The sequence below is a fragment of the Culex quinquefasciatus genome, chromosome 2 (genome assembly GCF_015732765.1).
Source record: "Culex quinquefasciatus strain JHB chromosome 2, VPISU_Cqui_1.0_pri_paternal, whole genome shotgun sequence".
Lineage (NCBI taxonomy): Eukaryota > Metazoa > Arthropoda > Insecta > Diptera > Culicidae > Culex > Culex quinquefasciatus.
This window is the reverse complement of record NC_051862.1, coordinates 44,838,334-44,862,701: the sequence shown is the minus strand read 5'-3', so window position 1 is coordinate 44,862,701 and position 24,368 is coordinate 44,838,334. Positions and strand designations below refer to the sequence as shown.

At 35.7% G+C, this 24,368-nt stretch overlaps 1 protein-coding gene across 1 annotated transcript in view; it reads left to right on the top strand.

The window, feature by feature from the left end:
- The window catches only part of LOC6053469 (MOXD1 homolog 2), a 173,737-nt gene that overhangs the window by 45,249 nt on the left and 104,120 nt on the right, over positions 1 to 24,368 (top strand). Inside the window, exon 2 of the mRNA XM_038250292.1 lies at positions 18,627 to 19,081. Within this exon, the coding sequence (XP_038106220.1) occupies positions 18,782 to 19,081 (300 nt within the window). The 5' untranslated portion in view covers positions 18,627 to 18,781. The remainder of the gene's footprint in view (positions 1 to 18,626; positions 19,082 to 24,368) is intronic.

Sequence of the window (24,368 nt, the reverse complement as noted above, 5' to 3'; positions counted from 1 at the left end):
ATGTTCGTCGAAATTTTACAAATCTGAACATATTGCTTTCAAAAGGTTGCGAAAACTGTACACAAGCTTCACTTTTTAACTTTAGAATCGAATCAAACAAGGGATCAATAGTTTACAAAATATCATCGATCGAAAACTCGTTTTTCGTAGTTTTAATTCTTTGCGTTGTCATATCTCAAAAACAAAAGGTCGTATCACCAATAGGTTTACAAGGAAAATGACAAATTTCGAATCAATCAAAGAATCCTAGCTGACACTCCCTAGCTTGATTCCTTAGCCAAAATTTAGCATCTGCGTCAATTTTGAGCCAAATCGGTTAATATTTAAGAGTCGCTACACGGAGAAAAATGAGTTCCCAAAATCGTGAACAGGCGTTCACGAAATTGGGAACCACGAACAAAGTGTTCAATTTAAACATGGTACGATTTTCAAAAAGGTTCCATGGAATTTGGACACTTTGTTCGTGGTTCCCATTTTTCTGAACGCTTGTTTACGCTTTTCGGAACTCATTCTTTTCCGTGTATTGAGAGTTGACCCATTGAGAATTTTATCTACCTCGACTCGATTTAGGCTAGATCTTGAGCCAAATCGACTCGAGACTCGAGCCAGAATTCTCAGTGGGGAAGTTTTTTTTATGGATTTTTTTTTCAAAATATGTAGGTATGAAGAGTGGCAATTTTATGATTTTTCCCGGAAGGTAGTATTAATTGTGTGGACATTTTGTCAAGAGTGAAATTATTATGTGAAATCAAACGTTCTACAGTTTTGTCGATGAGTGCAAAGAATCCGAGTTGATTCGGAAAATTAGAAGCTAATTCAAAAAGCGTCCAGGGTGGCCACTCAAGTCGGGAAAGTCGGGAATTCGTCAAAATCGGCAAAAAATGGAATTCTAAGCATATTTGCTGGAAATGTTTTTTTACTGTTGAATATTTTTGTAATATTTTACATCATTTTTAATCAAATTGCATTCAATGCGTTTTGAGCACATGTCATACACTGTAATGCTCATTATATTTGTTGGTTTAGCAAATCTTGAGAAGCTTTTGAAATAATATTATGTGTTTGTTTAAAAAATAATATTCAATGTTTGAATACTTATCTGTAATTGGGATGAGTAGAATGATTAGGAAGGCATGTATTAATACATTTTTTCATAAAAATTTGTATGGGTATGTCGTTAACTCTATTTGAAAATACACAGCTTAATTTCAACGACGACCAGCATTATTTATAAAAAAAATATTCCAAAAAGTTGCTTATTTAAAAATGTCGCATAAATGATAGGTAGATTTTTCATTAAAATTGAAGTGAAAACATTTAAGTATGTAAACATAAATAATCAACATGTTTTGATTTTTTTGTAATAAATAAAAATGCTACCAATCTTAAGCACCTTTTGATAAACAAATAAGGAATCATATTTATAGTTAATTTGGTTTTCCAGTTAAATGAAATGAAAAAAAAAAATTGATTTGCTTGGCATTTTATTTTGAAGTATTATTTTACTAGTTTTAATAAATCTGTCAATAGTTTGATTTTTCAAATGGTTTAAAGGTTTTATGAGATTTCTAGAAATTTTATCCGATGGCAAATATAGTTTTTTATCGGTTTTGATTTCCGATTATCCTTTAGGTGAGAAATGTCTCTATTTTAAACTATGATAAAGTTGAAAACACCAACACCCTGAAAAAGACGTTATTGTGTATTTTTTTAAACGTCTTCAACGTCCCTAAACCTTAATGGATTTGACTTAAGTTGGCACAGATGCCTGATTTGCTAAAAAAAATCGAGCCAGGGGCTGTTCCATGAAATAATTTTTCGTCACTCTAGTCAACAATGTCAAAAAAAAAATTGCAGAGAAGTTTCTCAATTTTCAAATAATAAATTCAAATAAAGTCAGGGATGGACCATTTATAAAAAGAAAAGATTTTTTTATTTACAATAAATGGTATTAACTCAAAAATTGTGCATTTTTGCAAAGAATCACAAAAGTTAGATTGTAAAAATCGAGTTTTTGTGATAAAAGTTAATTGAAAAATAACTTTTTTTGTGTCCAGTCCAGACTCGTTTATTCGAAGTTCGATTATCCGACGAATGTATGGGAATCGCATCACGAACATTTTATTTTGTGTTTTGTTTCATTTTCTTATTTTTAACTTCAAATTCGAATTCTGCTACCCCGTTTTAGTCAAATTTGAATGGTTGATTTAAAAATTCTAAATCAATTAAGAGTAGTGCAGGGGTCATACATATCCTCGACAATCCAGAACAAGACATCGAGAAAAAAAATATTTTTTTTGTGATTCGAAGTTTTGATTATCCGAATTGAAATTTTGCCAAAGACTTGGAATAATCGAGTCTGTACTGTATTGAAATTCGGGCTTGTTATTTTTTCATATTTTTTTTTTATTGTTTGCCAATAACTAAATACAAAACATCACAAGTAAATTTTGGCAATGTCTCCAACTAAATTTATGTATCGATCTATTTAAAGAAACGTTTTTAACAAAAATCTGTTTGAAAAATATCTATTTTTAATTTTTCATTTTTTGTTCAATTTTTGAGCTCGGTAAAAAATGTTGCCAACGAGTTATGATTTTTTTTTTGCGAAAAATAGTGTTTTGAACTATTTTTAATTTGATTTTTAATTTTTACTAAAAAATTTCCGTTTTTTTTTTTTGCTTTTTGCCTTCCTCACGTTACTGAGGAAAGGCTATAAAATCACTCGAAAAATGAGCTTCTCAATTAGACCTCCTAGACCCACCTCCATGTATACCTATCGACTCAGAATCAAATTCTGAGCAAATGTCTGTGTATGTGGTGGGATGTTGATCAAAAATTGTCACTCGATTATCTCGACATTGGCTGAACCGATTTGGTCCGTTTTGGCGTCATTTGATCCGTCTTGGGGTCCCATAAGTCGCTATTAAAAATTATGCAGTTTAGTGAAGTACTTCAAAAGTTATGCTAAAAAACGATTTTATCAAAAGCCTGGAAGATTGTAAAAAGGGTGGTTTTTGTAAGAAAACCCGTCATGCTATACATTTTTAGAAAGGTATTAAAAAGACCGTTTCCCAATGCGTCCAAGACATTGAAGATCTGACAAGTCTATCAAAAGTTATAAGCACTTAAGTGTTATTTATACGCTTTTTGGAGGCCGGATCTCAGATATGTTGATGAAAACGTTGTCCGGATCTCTCATGCAACATATCGTTGGATAGGTATTCAAAATACCTTTCTAACGCGTTTAAAACATTGAAGATCTGACAACCCTATCAGATGTTATATGCACTTAAGTGTAATTTACGCACTTTTGCATTTTGGATAGCACCCTTTAAATGTGAGGAAGGCGCCAACCACCTAAGGTTGGATTAAGTATCGTTTTTTTTTTTAAGTGCTTATGGGTGTCCATTTCTGATTTTTTTTTTCAAAATGATAATAAAATTTCCTTTAATTTCGTCTGAGAAATATTGAAGAATAGACCTATTGTTGAGATACAGCAGATAAAAGAAAATGAAATAGCAAAATTCAGGTTTTCGAAGTCTCATCCATACAGGTCCTTATTCCTTAACGCCAGCTAATGATCCGATTTTTAATGTTTAAAACTGTAACATTTGTGAACAACAAACATTTTGACAGGGTCAAATACTATTTAAAAAAAAGTGCAATTTTTCATTCTTGAAAAGTGAAATCTGAAAACGATGCACTTTATCACTTTGTTCTATGAAGTCTTAAGTTATCTTATGGATTCCTTTGTAATGTTATGCAATCCAATGAAATCTATGTAATTCAACATATTCCAATGAAATCCTAGAAGACGTATAAAATCCTTATAATTCTTGGAAATCTTACAAACCTGAATCAGAATGAATCTAAATGAATCTTTAAATAACATGAGCCTTCTTGTTAGAAGTCAACCTGAAATTCTAACGTATTAATCCTTCACATAAGTAAACATTCAAATTATCCCTCCGTAAATAGTTACACATCACTACACCAACAAGATTGCCCCCTCTCAACCATCCATCTCGTCGGGGGTGATAATTTACTCCGTGATCCTTTAATCCGACCTAAAAACGATAATTATCCCTTACACTTATCCGGATTGAGGGTCTCCAAATCCAAGTTCTCCACCTCGCCCCAGCCCCGCCATAAATAACGGCCCATTTTTGTGGGCTGCTATTTTGGGTGTAAATATACCCCCATCCCCTCTCTCTCCCTTTACTCTCACAGTCTAAAACAATAGAGACGTTAAATCGCCTGTAAGATTAAGTGCTAGACGAGATAACCTCTCCTGGAGCCGGGAATCCCTAATGAGTGTGACTAGAGAGAGAGGTGCTAAATGGGGCTCCACCAGGCCAGGGAGAGATCCCGTTTCAAATCGGAAGGTGAATTTTCATACGAGGATGCTCCGGAAGGAGCATCCTCACAGGTAGATTAATACCAAATTTAAGGATAAGCTCATAAGGAAATTCTAGGTTGAGTTTGCGGCGTGTTTCCTACTTGTTTTCTTGGACTTTCGACTGAGTCTCAAAATTGCAAAAAAAAAATCTAAAAAAACCCCACCGTGCTCCATCGGTATCACAGATAACCTCATTTATTTCCCGGACCAAAAGAGGACACACGAATTAAGAGGCCAGCCACATTCCTGGCCCAGTGACACTGTCATCCGTCCTTTCCTTTTGTCCTTCTCCGGTTTTCCCACGGCTTGTCCGGTTGGTCCCAATCTGCCTCGGAGTTTAGCACACTACACCCCAAGGAGGGGCCTCGGAGGCTGAGGGACAAACTCATTTAAACAAATAGAAATTAATTAAAAGCCATTTTTCTCACTTTGCTTTTCCTGGTTTTTATTCGCACAGTTTTTTTTTTCTTGCCAAGAAAGTGGCAGTGAGGTGGTCACAGACAGTCTCGTTTCTGTTTTGTTCTACACTTTTTTTTTTTTGCAGTTGGACCTTGGTCCTTTCGAGCGGAAAAGGCACAAGGTGAGAAAGGCAAGGTGTTTTAGATAATTTCATTTGCAGGTCACGTTGTCGTCGTTTTCCAGGGTAGGCAGCCTCGGCTAGAACTGTAGTGCAGTGTGGCCAGTTTTAGGGGAAAATGAGAGGAATAAATTAAATGGAGTGTTTAGCTGTGTTTGTGCAAGGGGAGTGTGTGGCAGATGCCACTTCCGGCGGAAGTGAGGTTAGGTTTGGTGTCATTTCTGCATGCATATGATAGCACACAAACACTGAGCTTAGGTATTCACGAGTGGTTGAGGGGAACCGTATGTCTAGTAGTGGTATACAGTAAAGCAGAAATGTTTAGTGGGAAATTTCTCACCCTGCTTTTATGGTATTTAATTTTCGGTGTGAGCTAAGAACACAATTTCCAACATTCTCTTGGAAAAGTGTTTGAAGTTTTTAATTCAAGGATTTCAAATTCTTTTATGCGCATGGGATTTTTTTTGAGGGATAATTTGCAATGAAACTTCTTCATATTTCAGCTCTAAAAAGTTGACAAAACAAAATTAAAAACAAAAACTTAAAATAAAAAGGTTAAAGCTTAGCCCTTCCATAAAAAAAATCCGACGCTTCCCGGATTTAGAATGTCGAGGCAAATTTCTTTGCCCACATTCAAAGAAGTCACTGCACTCACGGAACGCCTCCACCTAACAATGGGCCGGAAGCTGGACAATGTTTCCCCGCCCCTCCCCCCCCCTCAAACACAATAGTACGGACGACACAATAAACCCAAGGTGGAAATTCCAGTCATGTGGAACCTCTCGGCCGGGAGAGGGTCCTCTACGGCCCCCGGAAATACGTCGCTCCTTACAATCGAATGAATAAACACTTATTCACATCCTTATGCTGCTTTTTACTTCTTCTTTCTATGTCAACGTAGTTGTTTCCATTGTTGTCGTTAAGTTGCTTTGAATGATGAAATTGTGGAAATATTATCTGCCATTATGTTTCTTTTGTGATGCCAAACGACGGACGATGGACGCTACTCCACGATGGATTTCATCGAATTTGCTGACACCACTTGGTGGCAAATAGACGCTTCCGATGAGGAGTTTTTTTTTCGCGCACGACATAAAGGCAACGTCCTCAATGAGTGAATGTTCTTATCCTGAAGATGACTGCTGGATTTTTCCACGGTCATGACTTGAAGAAAAAATCATTCACGGTTCAAGCAAATATTCTCAAGAGCGCTTTCTAAAGCGCAAACATCTTTCGGTCAAAGATCACCTCTTCATAAATAATTGTAAAAAAACGTTCCAAAACATAAAGACCGTCTTCGAAGCTCAACTGTCAAAAATGAAGAAAAGTACCATCCTCTTCAGATTCATTTTTCAACAGCTTTTAAGAGGGCGTTCTGCCCTTGACTATTGGGCGTTAGATTTTACACTTTTGAAGAAGTTTTCAACACTTGAACAGAGCGTCTTAGAATTAGACTACCTCAGACGCGATTGATGATTGAACAATTTGAAAGTGGCTTAAACAGTTATAAAATGTCGTATTTTGGAAGGTTTAAAAACTTAATGGTTTGATAAAACCTCTATTCTGAGTAATATTTCAAAAATAATGTGTGAAAAAGTTATAATCAACAGATCGAGATATACCAGTGCCTGATGTAAAATTTTACATTTTTTGACGCAAAATTTGTCTCTTTTGCCAGATGTAATATTATCATGTTTTTTACTGTGTACCTACATTTTATTTTTGGAAATTCATAAAAAAAATGTTGATAATGGGGTGGGTACTTTTTCTTTGCCCATAGAAAGCATGTTGCACCATTTGTTCGCCCAGTAAAGACTCCATACCGTTTTGGAAGCTGTACAAATCAAAGAGCTATGAAAATAGTCCATAATCTGAATCTTGAGAAGAGATTATCTGACCGATGAAGTGGCTTCGGCAATGTTGTAGGTTTTGCCCGATGCTAAAAAAAGATACTCGCATTACTTTTTTTAATTCACCTTTTAGCTAAAATAATTTGAAATCGCATTTTGCATTGTTGCCTATTGAAAAAAAAACAACATTTGGAAATTGCTTTGAAAAACTTAGAATTTTAAAATTGTTGTTTTTTTTTGTAAAAATCTTGTCTTTTTTACCTGCAAAATTATGACAAAGCTTGGCTTCAAATAATCAGGAAATAAATTTGGTCCAGGAAAAGGAGGCATTCTTATTATCAACAAAAAAATGTCCAATGTTCAGGAAACAGTATCTCTGTCACACATCAACATTATCTTTGGACCGATTTTCAATGCTTAAGAATTAATCATTCATTCAATTTTCTTATCATTATATTTTTGTTTATTTTAAATTCAAGCCTTTAAAAAAGCCGTAAACCATCAAATTTAAATTTTGAACAATCAAGGCTTTTTTAGTCATTTACGATTGCAAATTTAATTTTGTATGAAAATTGATTTTCGAAATTTTGTTTCGACAATATTTAGGGTTTTTTTAAAAACATAATTTCTTTTTCAAACTTAAAAGAGAATGGGCAAATTTGTATGGGAGCTGGTCCAAGAATGTACACGAACGGGACCAACTTTTTTCGAAATATCTCGCCGAGACATGAGAAAAAATCTTCAGGACCAACTCTCTAAACTCCAAGTCATTAACAAAGTAGTCTACCATAGTCTTAAACTTTGCGGGTATGATCCGTGGTCAAAACCGGTCGACATCTTGCTTGTTACGGCGATAGCTTCACCGGTCTTAACTCCAAGGGTTTCTCGGATGACACAGAACATCCCAATAAGTTGTTACAACATTGCACTGTAGCCTTCCATACTCACTGAAGCACACGGAGAAAAAAGAGTTCCCAAAATCGTGAACAAGCGTTCATAAAATTGGGGACCACGAACAAAGTGTTCAAATCCCATGGTACGTTTTTGGAAATCGTACCATGGGATTTGAACACCTTGTTCGTGGTTCCCATTTTTGTGAACGCTTGTTCACGATTTTGGGAACACTTTTTTCTCCATGCAGTCTGGGTAGGAATTGGTTTCAAAATCTTGAAGTTTCTATGGTATGCCTCTTGCACAAACTGTTCAAACGGATAGAAACAAGAGAAGTCAAGTTTCAATCATGCTAAGACGTATCAGAACTCATAGTTTTTGCTGATACGCGTCGAATGAAGTCAAGATGATTGAAATCCATACTAAAATAGAGATTTTATGAATGATTTTAGAAAAAGCAATAATTTGATTTTTTTGTACATTTTAACCCAAATTGCTCAAACTTCAACATCTTGTAACTTTTGAACCCCGGGGTTTAGAGAGTTGGCCCTAAAGACTTTTTTCATATCTCGGAGAGATCTTTCAAAAAAAGTTGGTCCCGTTCGTGTACATTCTTGGACCAAAACCGCCTATTCCACTTTCGGTACTCTATAATTAACTATAATTTAAGTCTCCTAAAACTTATAAAAAATCTAAAGTCGTTACAAATATTTTTGAAGTTTATGTTTTTTGACTCTGACCAAAGTCGAGAGGGGGCAACAGAAATTTCAAGCCATGGTATCGTCAATTGAATGCAAAAAGCGTTTTAAAATGCATTTTACACCAAACCAGTTAAATTATAATCTTTTGTTTTCAAAATATCTAAGTTTTCATGAAACGTTAAAAACCATTTTGCGGTACACCAAGCTATTTTTTATCTAGTCAAAACATGCTTAATATGATTATTTGATAAGCTAAATGCATTTAAAATTGTTTTCCATTGATTAGACATCTAAATTCCTGAAAATTTTGTTTGTTTTATATTATTTTGATTTCTGATTTTTTGGGCCCATTTAAAGGGGAAGGCGACATAGTTTTTGAAAAATGTTTCCAACGGCCAAACAATTTTTTTTTAGCAAGTATTTTAGTCGATTAAATAATTGTTTTCCTTTGTATTTTTTTCAGAAATTTTTTGAAAACCTTGCGAAGACAAAAGAATCTCTCCTCAGGACACTGATGTTTGAGATTCACATCTAAATTTTGTAAGGAAAAACGATTGATGCAAAATGGCTTCATGGACAAAGATAATGCACAAAGTTTCGTTCAAATTGAAAAATTACAAAGAAATGTTGATTTATGAAAACGTAGAGAATTATTTGATCTTGTTCAAAAATTTTCTTTAGCCGAAATAATTAGACCCGTATTTTTTTCTTTGACCGTTAGGGTGACCTACACCGTTCTAAGGTGGTCACAAAAACAATATTTTTGTCAATTTTCGCAAATATTTGAGTTGTTATGGACAAAAATGAAAGGTAAGTAGTTTGCCTTTCAAAAAAAAAATATATTTCGAGTTCCAAAAATCCAGCCAAACAGTTGAAAAAGACGCATGAAAACTTTGAAAGGTGTTTTGGTCGTGGTCCAAATAGCATAGGTCTGAAAATTTCGTATAGCCTAGGTCGAAAAATTTCGCATAACATTAAAAAAATGATAATGTCGAACCGTACGTTTTCAAGTTATGATTTTTGAAAAAACAAAACTAGATTTATCATCGCGCCTTGCGCTAAAATGGAAAACTGACGAAATTGGCAAAAAAATAAATATTTTTTTTCAAAATTTTCGGGATCTATTTCATTATAACTTCTATTTTAATTTTCAGCCTAAATGCTTAAAGCTTAAACTCGCCACAATCTATCGATAATATAAAGATTTATACGTTATTAACAGAGTAATAGCTGGGTGCTGAATAGTGATTCGCAAAACGGCCTCAATTTTGAACTGTCAAAGTAGAACCAATTTTTTGTTCGTCAAAAGTAGAGAGTATTGTACTGCCACTCGAAGCTAGTCCGTCCCATATGTAATTTCGTCAATTTTGAGGTAATGATGCAGTTTGGTTCAAAATCATGTAAACTATCAGAAAAACCAATGAATTGTAGTACTTTGTTCTAGAAAGTCGGAGAAAATTTACTTTTTCGTGAAATTCTAACACGTAGCTTTATGGGCGGGACAACTTTGACACGCGTTTTTCTCGGCTTGCTGTTTTTACATATGGGACGTACATGATTAGAGCGGCAGTGTAATCGATCATTAAACATTGTTTTATTTTTTTTTTGAAGAATGAAAAATGTGTGGCTTTTGAGGACATGGAGTTTATGTCAAGAAATTTTAAGAAAGTTGAAAACGATATCGTCATTTTTTATAATTATGAATGGAAGATATTTATGGAGTCGATGCTTCCATCCAGAAGTTGTCACTCTATCCATCACCCAGAGGAATTCTTTTGAGTTTGCGGAAAAGAACTGGTTTCTTGAAATTCTTAAATTTCTTGGCAGAAAACTACAGCTCCATTTTAATGCTGCAACATCTGTCAGCAAAACGCTTCATCGCTCTCAACTTTCCATGTTGTGAATCTTCCCCACAATCTGCTCTTCTTCTTTCTTCAAAGCATCGGCATTAATCGCGAGCAAGCACGAGAAAACGCGCCCGCGAAAAACATAACTTTTCAACGGCTTGGAAAAGCACGCCCAAGAAAGACAGCAAAAGTGAGGGCAAAAAAAAACACACACATTTTCACGAGACTGTTGAGAAGAATCACTTCATACCACGATTTTTCCTCTTCTTCTTAGTTTTGCTTTTGTTTTTCCTGCTCCAGCGATTTCCGCTCTAAAGCCGGAAGCTGCCAGCTTGGCGGGCGCGCGTGCTTTCTGACGTTGTAGTGCTCAGAGGCCATATAATTGCAATAAAAGCGGAAACGCGCGCCAGGAAGCACCACCGCCAGCAACAAGAACAAAAAAAAAAAGAAAACCCTCTCGCCGAAAAGCGCCGGAAAACTCTCATATGTTATGTTTATTTGTGAAACGAAAGCACCGGGAATGTGGTGCATACTTTTTTTGTCTTTTTTTCTTCTTTTGCTCTCAAGCTCGTTCACACCTTCACTTCAACTTGCGGCCAGCCCCTCCGGGGCTTTTTCCTGATGATGGTGAAAAATAAAAAGTTATAATCCTTGCCCACGGAAGAACTTTGGAATATTTTATGTACGTTTGTACTTCAGCTTTGTGTTTTTGTTCTTTTCAGCGCTTCGAAATGATTACGCACTCAAAAAATATCCTTTCCTTTCCCTTAAGCAGCCCCTCGCAATCCCTTCGGGGGGAGCAACGAACTTTCCTGTTTGATGGTTGGATGGCGGCAAAGCTTTTATAACTCTTTGATTTCGGGAAGGCTTCGTCAAAATTGTATGCCGAGAGGCTTTATGGGAAAGTTTTTTTTTCAACTCTCAACGCTCAATTTGGCCCCGGGGAGATTATGGATGTAGAATTGGGGATGTGATGGCTGGTCGAATTGGTTTTGGGACTTTTTTTTCTCTCGTGTTAAGAAGACTCAGCTGGTGTTAAAAATTTGTTTGAAAGTTGTTGGCAAATCCTTGCGAGAATAAATGATAGGCTTTGTGTTAAATGTGAGTTGAGCTTACAGCAGGATTTGCTTTATTTTTTCTATTTTTTTTTTATTATTTCAGACCGAATCTAGTGCTTAGTTGCTTAAATCATGTTAAGCTACTTTGGAAACACAAATTAAAAAAAAAAACATCATTTTTAAACAAGTTCAAACCTTCTCAACTACTTTTTTGATAAAAACTATAAATCTAATTTTATTTTTATTTTAAATCACTTGTTCTCACTCAAATAACGATATAATGCTAAGGTGTACCTTTGAAAATTTGAAAAATATCAAAATCTCCAAAATACATAATTTGATAAAAAAAAATGAAATTGAATTTCATTTCAATTTTGAGGTGCAAAAATTCAAGATAATTTGAAATTATTCAATACGTCTTCTGGTCAATGTCGAGTAAACGGGCAAAAAACAATTTTCTCGCCTAATTTTTATTAATTTTTTTTAAATGCTCTATCTATGGTAATAATATTTTCAAAAATGAAAAAAAAAAACAGTTTAACATTTAGAAATGACCAAAAACCATGTAAAAATTGGCAAAGCTTCTGTTATTTTGAAACCAATTTTATTTTCAATGCCGCTGTATCTTCAAAAGGATTGGACTTAGTACAATGCACAGTGGTCCTGATCGCAAAATTAAGTGGAAATGTATTTTCCGAACAATGGTGAAATTTTGGTGTCTTCAGAACAGTTGTTGCAAATGAAATAGGGCAACTTCTGGTTTGGTTCAAAATTAGGGTGGTTCACGATTAGGGTGATTTTGAAAATCTAACTTTTCAGGAATATTTTTGGGATTCGTTTCGTTTTCTAAAAAGTTTTTGGGCACGCCAGTCTAAGCAACTTTGTCGAAAACACCAAAATTTAATCACGAAATCTACGATTTTTACGATTAATTTTATAGAAAGCATCTGAGCAAACCTTTAAAAATTAGTTTGTTGAACGTAGCAATTCAACGTTAAATTTAAGAGAAACGTGTTGTTCGGAGCAAAAATTGTAAAATTATAGTAAAATCCTAAAATATGACCAAACATCATTCTTTTGACACTTCGGCACAACTCTGAGGGCAGATCTAGAATCAGCAGGCAAAATTACTTGGTAAAACATATATTTCGACAATTTTCAATTTTCGTTAGAGTGGTCCCATACACTTTTCCCTTGAAAATAAGACATTTTCAAAAGAAGATATCTCGAGTTTAAAGAAAAATACCCCTTGGATGTTTTCAGCAAATATAGTGCTAAATGTCTTCTTTCGAATGCAACCTGGTGCTTAAAGTTTGGCCTGCGCCTTTTCGAGATATTTGAGTTTTAAATTTGCATCTTTTTGCCTTAAAATGGCTGCAACTTTTGCCCCTAAGTCCAAATTGACGTGTGAGATGATAAAAATGTTTGATTTTTAGAGCTCTAAAAGTGCTCCCAACAACATTTTTCTGGTTCTGCGAACCTAACATTTTTTTAGCAGACAAAAAAACCCAAAAATATTCCTGAAATATTAGATTTGGGTCATTCCATCTGAAGCGGAACAGCATTTGAAAATTACCCTCTCCGATCCTGCTCAAATTTGGCAGGGTTGTTGATACTATCAAAACATGCAAGAATCCCGAATTTCATCCAAATCGGACCACCCCCTCCATTTTTGTACCTCCCCAAAAAATCGACTTTTTGGCGATTTTTGACCAAACCTCCTAGTTTCAAACGGCGATAGCTCAGGAACCACAAACCTTAGAAGGTCGGTCTTAGACTCAAGGACTGAAGGAAATTGGACGTAGAATCCATTTCCGTGATCAAAATGTTGATTAATTTATTTTATCTACCTGTATTGCGCAATTGAAAACTTTAAACAGCCGTATCTCAAAACACCCCAACTTATTTTTTTTATTTGACCTCACCATCGTGTTCCCCGGCCAGTTTTACATAAGAATCACTTATCGACAGAAATGAATATGTTTCGTTTCAGAGATATCGAATTTTAAAGTTTTGTGTTTTCGAAATTACCTACATCAGCTTCATTCGCCGCATCTGCTAGAAGCACACAGGCGGGCTGATCAATAAATGCTACCTGGACATTTATTGAAATAATGTTTAATCATATTCATAATTAATCTTTATCAAATTGGGCAAAAAATAACTTTATAACACTGTAGGAAACTGGAGATTAATCGCGAATATTTATCTGCTCAAAAATATGAATAAAGTGATTTTCTGTGCTAACCCACAGGACAGAGCAATAACGACACACAGTAAAGGGCAGAATTGGATTCCGACGGAGCGAGCAGGAAAATGCAATTAATCTTGTTAGTGACACTGAACAATAATTGCACGATACATTATTGAGTAAAAAATATGAATTAAAATGAATACAAATTGTTGATACGTTGTACTCTAGTGAAGGACGATCACAAGGAGTAGGAAAAGGATTTCTGGAAAGTATAAAACTGAAAAATGTAAGAAAATTTCAAAGTTTGATCTGCTGCAAAGCGGCTAATTCCCCAAATTTAGTTGCGATGGTTTCGACACCGTCCGCAGCAGTGTTTTTTTCTTCTATCATGCTTGGATTTTTGGAACACAGTACGGCTGCTGTCCTCACGTATAAGGATTTTTTAAATTAAATGTACCTTGACCAAAATCATATTTTAATCAAATGGAGCTGGCTCACAATATAAAAATTGATTTAATATGATCAATCTTTTAAACCATAAATCAGATTTTCCAAATTATGGTAAAATGTCAATAATAAACTATAATAATAATAATAATAACGCAGGTTTTGGGGGTTTTGCTGAATGGCACTGTTTTGCTACCGCCCATAATAAAGGCCCTAGTCATGGCCTCGGAGATAATCTAAAACGGTTAGCAGCACGTTTAAAAACGGTGCATTCAAAATAACCCAATAAATATTCCCTTCACAAAAATAAATTGATGAATGTAGGGGAACAGCATCTAATTCCAGAATTCCTGTTATGTTGCCATATCAGCGCTTTGGCATTCAAATACAGCTGATTAAAAGCGTTTTTAACTGAAATCGAATGATACATAGCTCAATAAGAAGTGAACAAGCAAGTTTCTATCAAAAGTTTTGCAACATTTGTTGTTTAAATGAAAATGAGCAAATTGGACGAAACTAGAAGCGAGGACTTAACCTGCTAAACATACGAGAATTTCCCCTATTAGCCATTTAAATAAATATTTGCGTAAAATTATAAAAATATAAATTAAATTAATCATCTCGCAGAGCACCAGGTAGCAGTTATTGATCAGCCCGCCTGTGTGCTTCTTGCAGATGCGGCGAATGAAGCTGATGTAGGTAATTTCGAAAACACAAAACTTTAAAATTCGATATCTCTGGAACGAAACATATTCATTTCTGTCGATAAGTCATTCTTTTGTAAAACTGGCCGGGGAACACGATGGTGAGGTCAAATAAAAAAAATAAGTTGGGGTGTTTTGAGATACGGCTGTTTAAAGTTTTCAATTGCGCAATACAGGTAGATAAAATAAATTAATCAACATTTTGATCACGGAAATGGATTCTACGTCCAATTTCCTTCAAAATTGAGTCTAAGACCGACCTTCTAAGGTTTGTGGTTCCTGAGCTATCGCCTTTTGAAACTAGGAGGTTTGGTCAAAAATCGCCAAAAAGTCGATTTTTTGGGGAGGTACAAAAATGGAGGGGGTGGTCCGATTTGGATGAAATTCGGGATTCTTGCATGTTTTGATAGTATCAACAGCTCTGCCAAATTTGAGCAGGATCGGAGAGGGTAATTTTCAAATTTGCACTTTTTCGTGCACAGTTGAGATGGAATGACCCATTTACAAAATCACCCTAATTTTAAACCAAACCAAAAGTTGCCCTTTTTTATTTGCAACAATTCTTCTGAAGACATCAAAGCTCAGTTACAGTTTTTGGGAATATCCATTTTCCACTTGATTTCGCGATCTGGACCACTGTGCAATGGTCATTATGGAGACTTTATGTGAAGTTATCTGCATGAACGAATCCCATGATAGGCTTTTAAAAATTTTGACTTTTCAGTCAGTTTAAAAACTATTTTAATAAATAATTTTTGCATTTTTTTAACGAGAGACTTATCATCCTGCTTATTTTGTGAGGCTTTTTGCCACATCTAAGGCTTGAAAAAAATAATTAAATTTTCATAATATCAATGAATTTATGACTTGAAATAAAGTATGCAATTTATTTTTTTTAAACATGTGTTTTATATGTCAGCTGAAACAGATTTTTTTTTAAACTTGAACAAAATGAGTTTATACACAAATTGAGTTTACCAACCTGAGAAAATGATACATTATCAAGCTAAAACAACACCCAATTTTTACGTTAACAGGATTACATTTGCTAACTGTGTTTAAGACCTGGTTGCAGAATAGTGGTTCGCAAAGCGGCCTCAATTTAGAACTGTTGAACGGCCTGAGCGGTTTAGGCTTTCAGGATTTTTGTGATATTTACTTGTAGAGTCAAAACAGATCAGTAAACTTCACTTATCTGTATATTACACTTTTTAAAGATTACATTTTTGTCAACTTATACGCGCACGATCACATCACTTTGCATTGAGATCTTCGTCGAACAAGTTCTCTATGTTGAAGCCAGACTTGTCCTCCAGACCTCTGCGCCGAGCCATGCCAGACCCCGAACTCCTAAGTCCCGAGTGGACTCTTCACGGCAGCTAAGTCCCGGCGGACTCTTCACGGCGGCTAAGTCCCGGCGGACTCTTCACAGTGGCTAAGTCCCGGCGGACTGCGGCCTCCACCGCTAAGTCCGGCTGGACTGGGGCCTCTGCTACTGGTGGCTGCTGGCGGGTCCGGCTGGTCTGGGGCTTCTTCAGGATCTGGAACTGGACTGGGCTTGAACTGGCTGGAACTGACTGGAACTAACTCTGGAACTAACTCCCCTCCTCAAGAATTTTGGGGTTTTTATAGTCAGTCCCCGAAAACTCTACTAAATTTTGTTCTACTAAAAGTGGTCCGTTTCGATGAGAAGCATCGATGAACCTCATGAATTAAATTGTGCAGACCTCTGCAATTCTTCATGACTTTCCGTATGGTGTAGTGAGTACACCTCAAAATCGGAAGTCATGGGTTCGAACCCTTGTCGTGAAACTTTAAATTATGTTATTGAAATATCAAAATTATGTTCCTCAAATATTCTCAAAAATGTAAGTCAATAATGAGAAGGTCGAATTCTCCATTGAACAAACATGCCAATGAATTTGGTTAAGCCACACCTTCAATTTCCCCTGTGGAATAACATCGCACTTTCATAATTGAAAGCTTAATCATTTTTTTGATTGCCTAACAATTGGCGAAAATTAATAAAGGGCTTTTCAGGTGAGGATGACTCATGATCCACACCTGTACATAAGCTTAATTATTTGTCGCGCAACGCGTGTCGACGGGTAAAATTATTTATGCTTGCGTAAGCGCGCATGGTCAGAACTGTGGTGAGGTTCGAAAAATGGACAAATTTAATGATTTAAATTTGAGGTCGCTGCACTGTCAAAGCGGAACCAATTCCCTGTTCGCAAAATGCCACCAAGAAGTGGCAAGTATTGTGATCGATCTTTAATTTATTTTGTTTTGTCATCACGTGGAAAACAAAAAATGCCTCTTTTGGCTTCCCATCGTTTAGTCTACGAAGAAAAAAAGCGCAAAGCACTTAATTTTTCAGCGAAAACTTTAATATCAACAGATCCAAAATGTTTCAAAACAATTCAAGCAGCAAAAAATATGTCACGCTTGAGCTTGAACATAGCCTTCTACTTTGTTTATGTTTACAGCTGTAGTGCAGTTGTATTAGTGGGGAGCTTTCGAAAAAAACGTTACGCAGTCTGTCTTTTCAGCACCCAGTTTAAGACTATAAAAAAGGGTTTCACCGACAGGACGAAATTTATTTTTCCATGTTAAGACTTTGCAAATTATATTTAGATTTCGTCTTGATTTTTTGGGGCAACTTTAAAGGGGTTATGGCTCAAAAGTTGCGGTTATTTGTTCCCTAAAACATATAGAAAAATCTCGAAAATCCAAAATTATGTATTTTGGGAAATTGAGTTTCTGTTAAAAACAAGTTGATGAAAAAATCGTAATTTTTTTCCGTGTATCTATTGTTTTTCTCAATTGTCCTCAACAATACCTACAACTTTGCCCAAGACACCAAATTGATAAGAAAATTTACTAAAAAGTTGCAGCTGTTTGAATATTTACGTACCATTTTTGTATGGAAAGCAGTCAAAATTATAAGGAGACTTGTATGGATGAACCTATGACATAAAACAGCATTTTTGGTCATAGGGATAGCCCCCACAAAGTTTGGGCCAAATAAAAAAAAAACAAATAAATTCCATTTCCGGTGTTGGTAGAGAAATGCTCTTATGTAAAGTTTGAGGTTGCCTTGAAAATTGTTACTCCAATTTCCCGGAACTGGCTTAACCAATTTTTCAAAAATCCGTGTCATTCGATCGATATGGTCCCAGAAGTTCTTATTGGATATTTTTAAGCTTAGTGGAGTAATTCAAAAAAAAGGTTTAAAAAAATGCTTAGCACGATAATCTACTCTTTTACCAGTAGTTTGTATTTTGCAAACATTCACTTCACAACTCATTATCAAACTCAAAGCCCACAAAAAAAGCGCAAAACTTCACAAACCAGTGACATAATTACATCAGATGATATGAATTAATTGCGTGCACAAAACTGTTGCCCTACATCTTGCCGCCATAGTTCTAGGCAGTGTGCAGTGCACTGCACACACTCAGTGCCGCAGTAGATCACTGGTTCTTATCACTTGGGACAACTTGGTGTGGCGGCCACGTGGCTGTGGTCAGTCCGGGGGAAAGTAGAAATTATGGTTCTGTATGAGAAGAGAGCGGGAAAAAATATTGCGGCGTGACATTTTTTTTGAGTAAGAGAGTGCGCTAGAATTGCAACTGCGGGATGGCACGGAGAGAAATGTTGAGATTTGTATTACAAAAAGTAATGCAGGATATTTTTTCCGTGCCCTTTTTCCAGCAGTCACTGCTCGAGAAGATACATTTAATTAAAACTAATTTATGGCGTTTGTAGGTACTTTGGAAAAGAAACTGCGTCTGGCAGTGAAGTTTCGCGTGTGATACGCGCTTCAGAAGCAAAAATGCGCCTGCCAGGAATGCAATCATTAATAATTTAGATACGAAATTATGATTTCATTTGCCAACTTGCCCCGTCGAAGTCGTATAAAACTAACCTTACTTTTCTGGTCTCGTTTCAGATGGCGTGGCCCGTTGTCGTCGGTAGTTTCGCGCGTGATTTCGTGTGAATTCCGAGAAGAATTTCGAGTTCTGCAGGAAGTTTTTTCTAAGGGATCAAGAGTGCGTTTTTTGTGACCAAATTTAGGCGCAGCGAAAAGTGAAAAAAATAAAAAGAATGAAATCGTCAAGTATGGCCTCAAAGTGTTCCGGGGTTGTCCGGTGGTTCGGATGGTGGGCAGTGATGGCCACCAGTTGGATCACCCAGGGGATGGTGGTGGAGGCGTCACAGTGGGATCACATAGTGGATTTCGATCCCAAATATCGGTTGCTGTGGACTTCCAACGCGCAGGATATTACGTTCGAGATCCAGGCCCGAACGCTGGGCTGGGTCGGGGTGGGATTCTCGCACGACGGGACGCTGGCCGATTCGGACGTGGCGATCGGGTGGATCGACCAGGGGCACGTGTACTTTCAGGTGAGTTTGCTTGTTATTTTGATTGAATTTTAATTGAAAATCAAAATTGATAGTACAAATCATAAGTTTCACAAATCATTAAACTTTTATCAAAAATTTAAAAAAGTGCAACGTGGCTTATGAATGGCCCCTAAGGAAGAATGGACAATGAAAAATGAAAAAACTAAATTTTAGAAAACGAAATCGAACTCTAAAAAGTCAAAACAATTAGTGGAAAGTGACAATAGAAAAATTTTCAATAAGAAATGAGAAATGATAAATGAGAAATGAGAAGTGAGAAATGAGAAATGAGAAATGAGAAATGAGGAATGAGAAATGAGAAATGAGAAATGAGAAATGAGAAATGAGAAATGAGAAATGATAAATGAGAAATGAGAAATGAGAAATGAGAAATGAGAAATGAGTAATGAGAAATGAGAAATGAGAAATGAGAAATGAGAAATGAGAATTAAGAATTGAGAAATGAGAAATGAAAAATGAGAAATGAGAAATGAGAAATGACAAATGAGAAATGAGAAATGAGAAATTAGAAAGGGAGAAATCAGAAATCAGAAATTAGAAAGGGAGAAATGAGAAATAAGAAATAAGAAATGGTAAACAAGAAACGATAAATGAAAAATAAGAAATGAGAAAAATGAAATGAGACATGAATAATAAAAATATAGAAGCGAGGCATTTGAAATCAATAAACAGTACATAAAACATTGTGTTTATTGGCAACAATTATTCGAAGAAAAACACCAAAAATGGCTAGTCTATAACCTTATCCCAAATCTACAAGTCAAGAAATTCGTCTTGAATGGAGAGTCCGGAAATGGTTTTACGAACTTGTTCCGTAAATAACACTCCCCATAACGATGGTATGCAATATAATCCGAATAGAACCCATTCATAGCCGAGCGGAAAAGTTGTTTATTTTCCATCTCATCCATTCAAACACGCCAACATATTTATAGCCCAGGTTCCCAATCAGGAAGAGAAAGCCCATAAAAAACGGTGGGGACCCGCCGAAAGGTGCGAAAAAAAATACATTACATTCTGGGAAAGGAAAATTGCACGACTTTCCCCGTTGAGCGACCCTCTCGAACACAAACGAGGGTATGCGAATAATTCTAATTAAATGGAATGTGAGAAAAATGTGTTTCACCGGTTGAAAAGTCCTGGCCCGGGGGTGGATGTTTATGTTTATGGCTGGAAAAAAGGGGGTGAATTGCCTATTTTCAATTATGAGGTGGTGATAAGAAATAGTGTGTACACCGGGTTACGTTTGTTGGAGAAAATGTTTTTTTTTTTCTTTGAGAAAAGGTAACGTCCGGTGTTATTTGGTGTTTTTATTGCTAAGAAATATCGAGATCATGAAAATAATGGCTTTATTGGAATGTAGTTCTACAAACATTAAACTTATTGCAAATTGCAACATTATCTTTTGAAACTGTAATATCGCTTTGAGGCACTCAAATTGTTTTCAACCCCCAAAACGCTCGCATGATTTGTGGCATCGATAAAATTACTTTCCCACCAAAAGGAAAACGCAAAAAAAATACCAAAATGCCTTCATCTGGAAAATGAACGAGCAGCATATTCATAACATAACCCCAGCAAAAAGTACTTCTTCTTCCCAGCAATAAAAACAGATTTCGACCCACATTCCTGAGAACTAAGGAGACCAAAAGGATCTCACACACACACACACGCTGAAGGGACTCGAATTCTTCCTTACGTTGCTCGCTGAGCCGAGTGACATGATTAAAAGCCTTTATTTATCGTCATCGAAGACGGGGCATGAGCCCACACAGTAAAGGTATGAGTACCGACTGTTGTCTTTTTTCTTTTTTCTCTCGAAAGCCTCCCATTTTTTTTGCTGGCAAAAGGGCAGATCCTATGGGAGTGCACGGAAATATTCTTATGAAATTGTGAGTGCGAGCGCGTTTTTTTGCTTTCGTCTTTCTTTCGGGAAGTGAGCAATAAAGCAACGCCATAAACGTAATCTCATTCGCCGAAATGGGTACTATTTTTCATTTATCAAAATAAATTGCTATTGCTGGGCGATATTTCGGGGCTAGTCACGTCGATTTTGGTTGGGGTTGTGTTTTTTTCTGTTGCGTTTTAGTGATCGGGCACGAAAATTTACACAAACACATGGAAGGACTTTTGTTTGCAATTGTGTGATACTGAGCGAAAAAAATTTTTTATTTTTGATTTTTCAATTCATTCCCATTTCTCATTTCTCCCTTTCTCATTTCTCATTTCTAAGATCGAATTTCACATTTCTCATTTCTCATTTCTCATTTCTCATTTCTCATTTCTCATTTCTCATTTCTCATTTCTCATTTCTCATTTCTCATTTCTCATTTCTCATTTCTCATTTCTCATTTCGCATTTCTCATTTCTCTTTTCTCTTTTCTCATTTCTCATTTCTCATTTCTCATTTCTCATTTCTCATTTCTCATTTCTCATTTCTCATTTCTCATGTCTCATTTCTCATTTCTCATTTCTCATTTCTCATTTCTCATTTGTCAGTTCTCATTTCTCATTTCTCATGTCTCATTTCTCATTTCTCATTTCTCATTTCTCATTTCTCATTTCTCATTTCTCATTTCTCATTTCTCATTTCTCATTTCTCATTTCTCATTTCTCATTTCTCATTTCTCATTTCTCATTTCTCATTTCTCATTTCTCATTTCTCATTTCTCAATTCTCATTTCTCATTTTTCATTTTTCATTCCTCATTTCTCATTTCTCATTTCTCATTTCTCATTTCTCATTTCTCATTTATCATTTCTCATTTCTCTTTTCTCATTTCTTATTTCTCATTTCTCATTTCTCATTTCTCATTTCTCATTTCTCATTTCTCATTTCTCATTTCTCATTTCTCATTTCTCATTTCTCATTTCTCATTTCTCATTTCTCATTTCTCATTTCTCATTTCTCATTTCTCATTTCTCATTTCTCATTTCTCATTTCTCATTTCTCATTTCTCATTTCTCATTTCTCATTTCTCATTTCTCATTTCTCATTTCTCATTTCTCATTTCTCATTTCACATTTTTCATTTCTCGTTTCTCCGCGAACTGAAACAGCAGTTGCCCCAACCCCTCTTTGTTTTTTTTTGAATTTCTAAGGGGTAATATTGGTTCCTGATCACGAATCCGAGGTCCATTTTTCGATATCTTGAGACAGTGGGGCGAAACTACCCCTTCCATTTTTATACATTAAAAAAATACGTGTTTTTCAATAACTTGCAGCCTGGAATGGTGATGAGGTGGAAATGTATAGTTAAAAGGACTTTTTGATGTCAAATAACTTTTTTATTTGATATATTATTTGAAACTCGTTTTTTTTTTCAAATGAATAGAACTTTGCTCAAAAAATGCAAATTCCCAAATATTAAGAATTCAAATTTAATTTAATTTTCATAAAACTCTCAAGATCTGATAAAAACCTTAAAAAACATAAAAAATAAAAAATGTTATGATTGGGACCTTTAAAAATAGAGAAAGTTATTAAAAATAATATATTTTAATTTTCAAAAACTGCTTATTTTGAAAGAATATCAAAACAAGCTTGAATTCATTTCAACAAATAAAAATAAGTACAACGTGAATAACTGAATAAAAATTCAGAACTCAAAAAGAATTACTGTATTATGTTATTACTAATCTAATCTAATCTAATCGAACACAAGCGCAGCCAGTCCGAAGAAAGCATCCTGGAAGAACTTGCGGTTAGATTACGCCTCAAGTCCTTTCTTGTCTATATTAATAATTGCAGTACATCCGAGTAACCCCAAAAATGTACAGCAAAAATTAAAGCGGCCAGGCCTACTGCGTTGCATTAACCGCAGAGACAGATTCGGTGAACGGATCACATTTCACAGAATCAACAGGGGAGGAAGGATGCGTGGACATACCGTACCAAACGCTCCGAAGAATTACTGTATTATGTTATTACGAATATTTTTAAAGTTCTTGTTTTCAAAAATCATAAAAAACAACTCGTACTCAAAGTCATCGCCCGTGCGAATTTAATTCTAACTCAACACAGTTCAAATAAACAACATTATTCACCCAACTCTTAGAACAAACAACTACAAACACCTTCTCACAAAACAGCCTAGCTATTATCCGGAAAAATAAAAACAAAACACATCACCAGCTCAACTACACTGAATTTCCATCCCCTCCTCCAACCCTCCACCCGGAAAAACTTCAACCCAAACCTGTCCGCCTGTTGGGTAGCTGTTAAAATTCATTAGGCTTCCCGGTGCCTCATTTCACAACTTCATTTGTGCTGCTAATCTGTGGTGGTGTGCACGGTGTACGGACTCGTCTCTGACAGCCCCTGCCCCCCCCGGCGGAAACTCTCTCTCCGGTGCGCGCACGGATATCCTTCACAAGCAGAGCCGCACGATTGCAGCACGAAACCCGGCCCGGCCACACCTCTCTGACATCAACGGGAACAACAACAACACAGGGTGACGACTCACACCCGATGAGCTTTTTTTTTTTTTTTTTTTTTTTTTTAATTTATATTTATTCAAATTTCTTTTCCATGTACATTCATTCAGTTAAAATATTATTGAGTGTCCAATCACAAACGATGACTTTTCACCTCAATTTTAAATACTAGCAACTTTCATTTATTCATGAAATATTGTAGCTTTCGCTATTCAGTGATTTCAAATGTAGGAGGTCCTACATGTACAAAGGGAAAAGGGATACCTTAAAACTAACTTATAAACTATATAAAGAGCGGATCAATGCAGCTGAAGACTGCAATGATTTTTGTCGAAATGCATCAATTATCTTATTGGACATAACATCCAAAGTGTCAACTTCGGCTAATTGATGAAGTTCACTGGTGCTGAACCAGGGAGGAAGTTTCAGAATCATTTTCAGAATTTTGTTCTGAATCCTCTGAAGTTTTTCTTCCTGGTTAAGCAACAGCTTGTCCAGATCGGCACAGCATAAAGCATGGCAGGTCTGAAAATTTGTTTATAAATTAACAGTTTATTCTTGAGACAAAGTCTAGAATTCCTGTTTATAAGTGGATACAAACATTTAATATATTTGTTACATTTAACCTGGATACTTTCAATGTGATCCTTGTAAGTAAGGTTTTTGTCAAAACCAAGTCCAAGATATTTCACTTGATCCTCCCACTTTAAATTTACCTCATTCATCTTTATAATGTGATGACTTTTTGGTTTAAGAAAATCAGCCCTTGGTTTGTGAGGGAAAATAATAAGTTGAGTTTTTGCAGCATTTGGAGTAATTTTCCATTCTTTC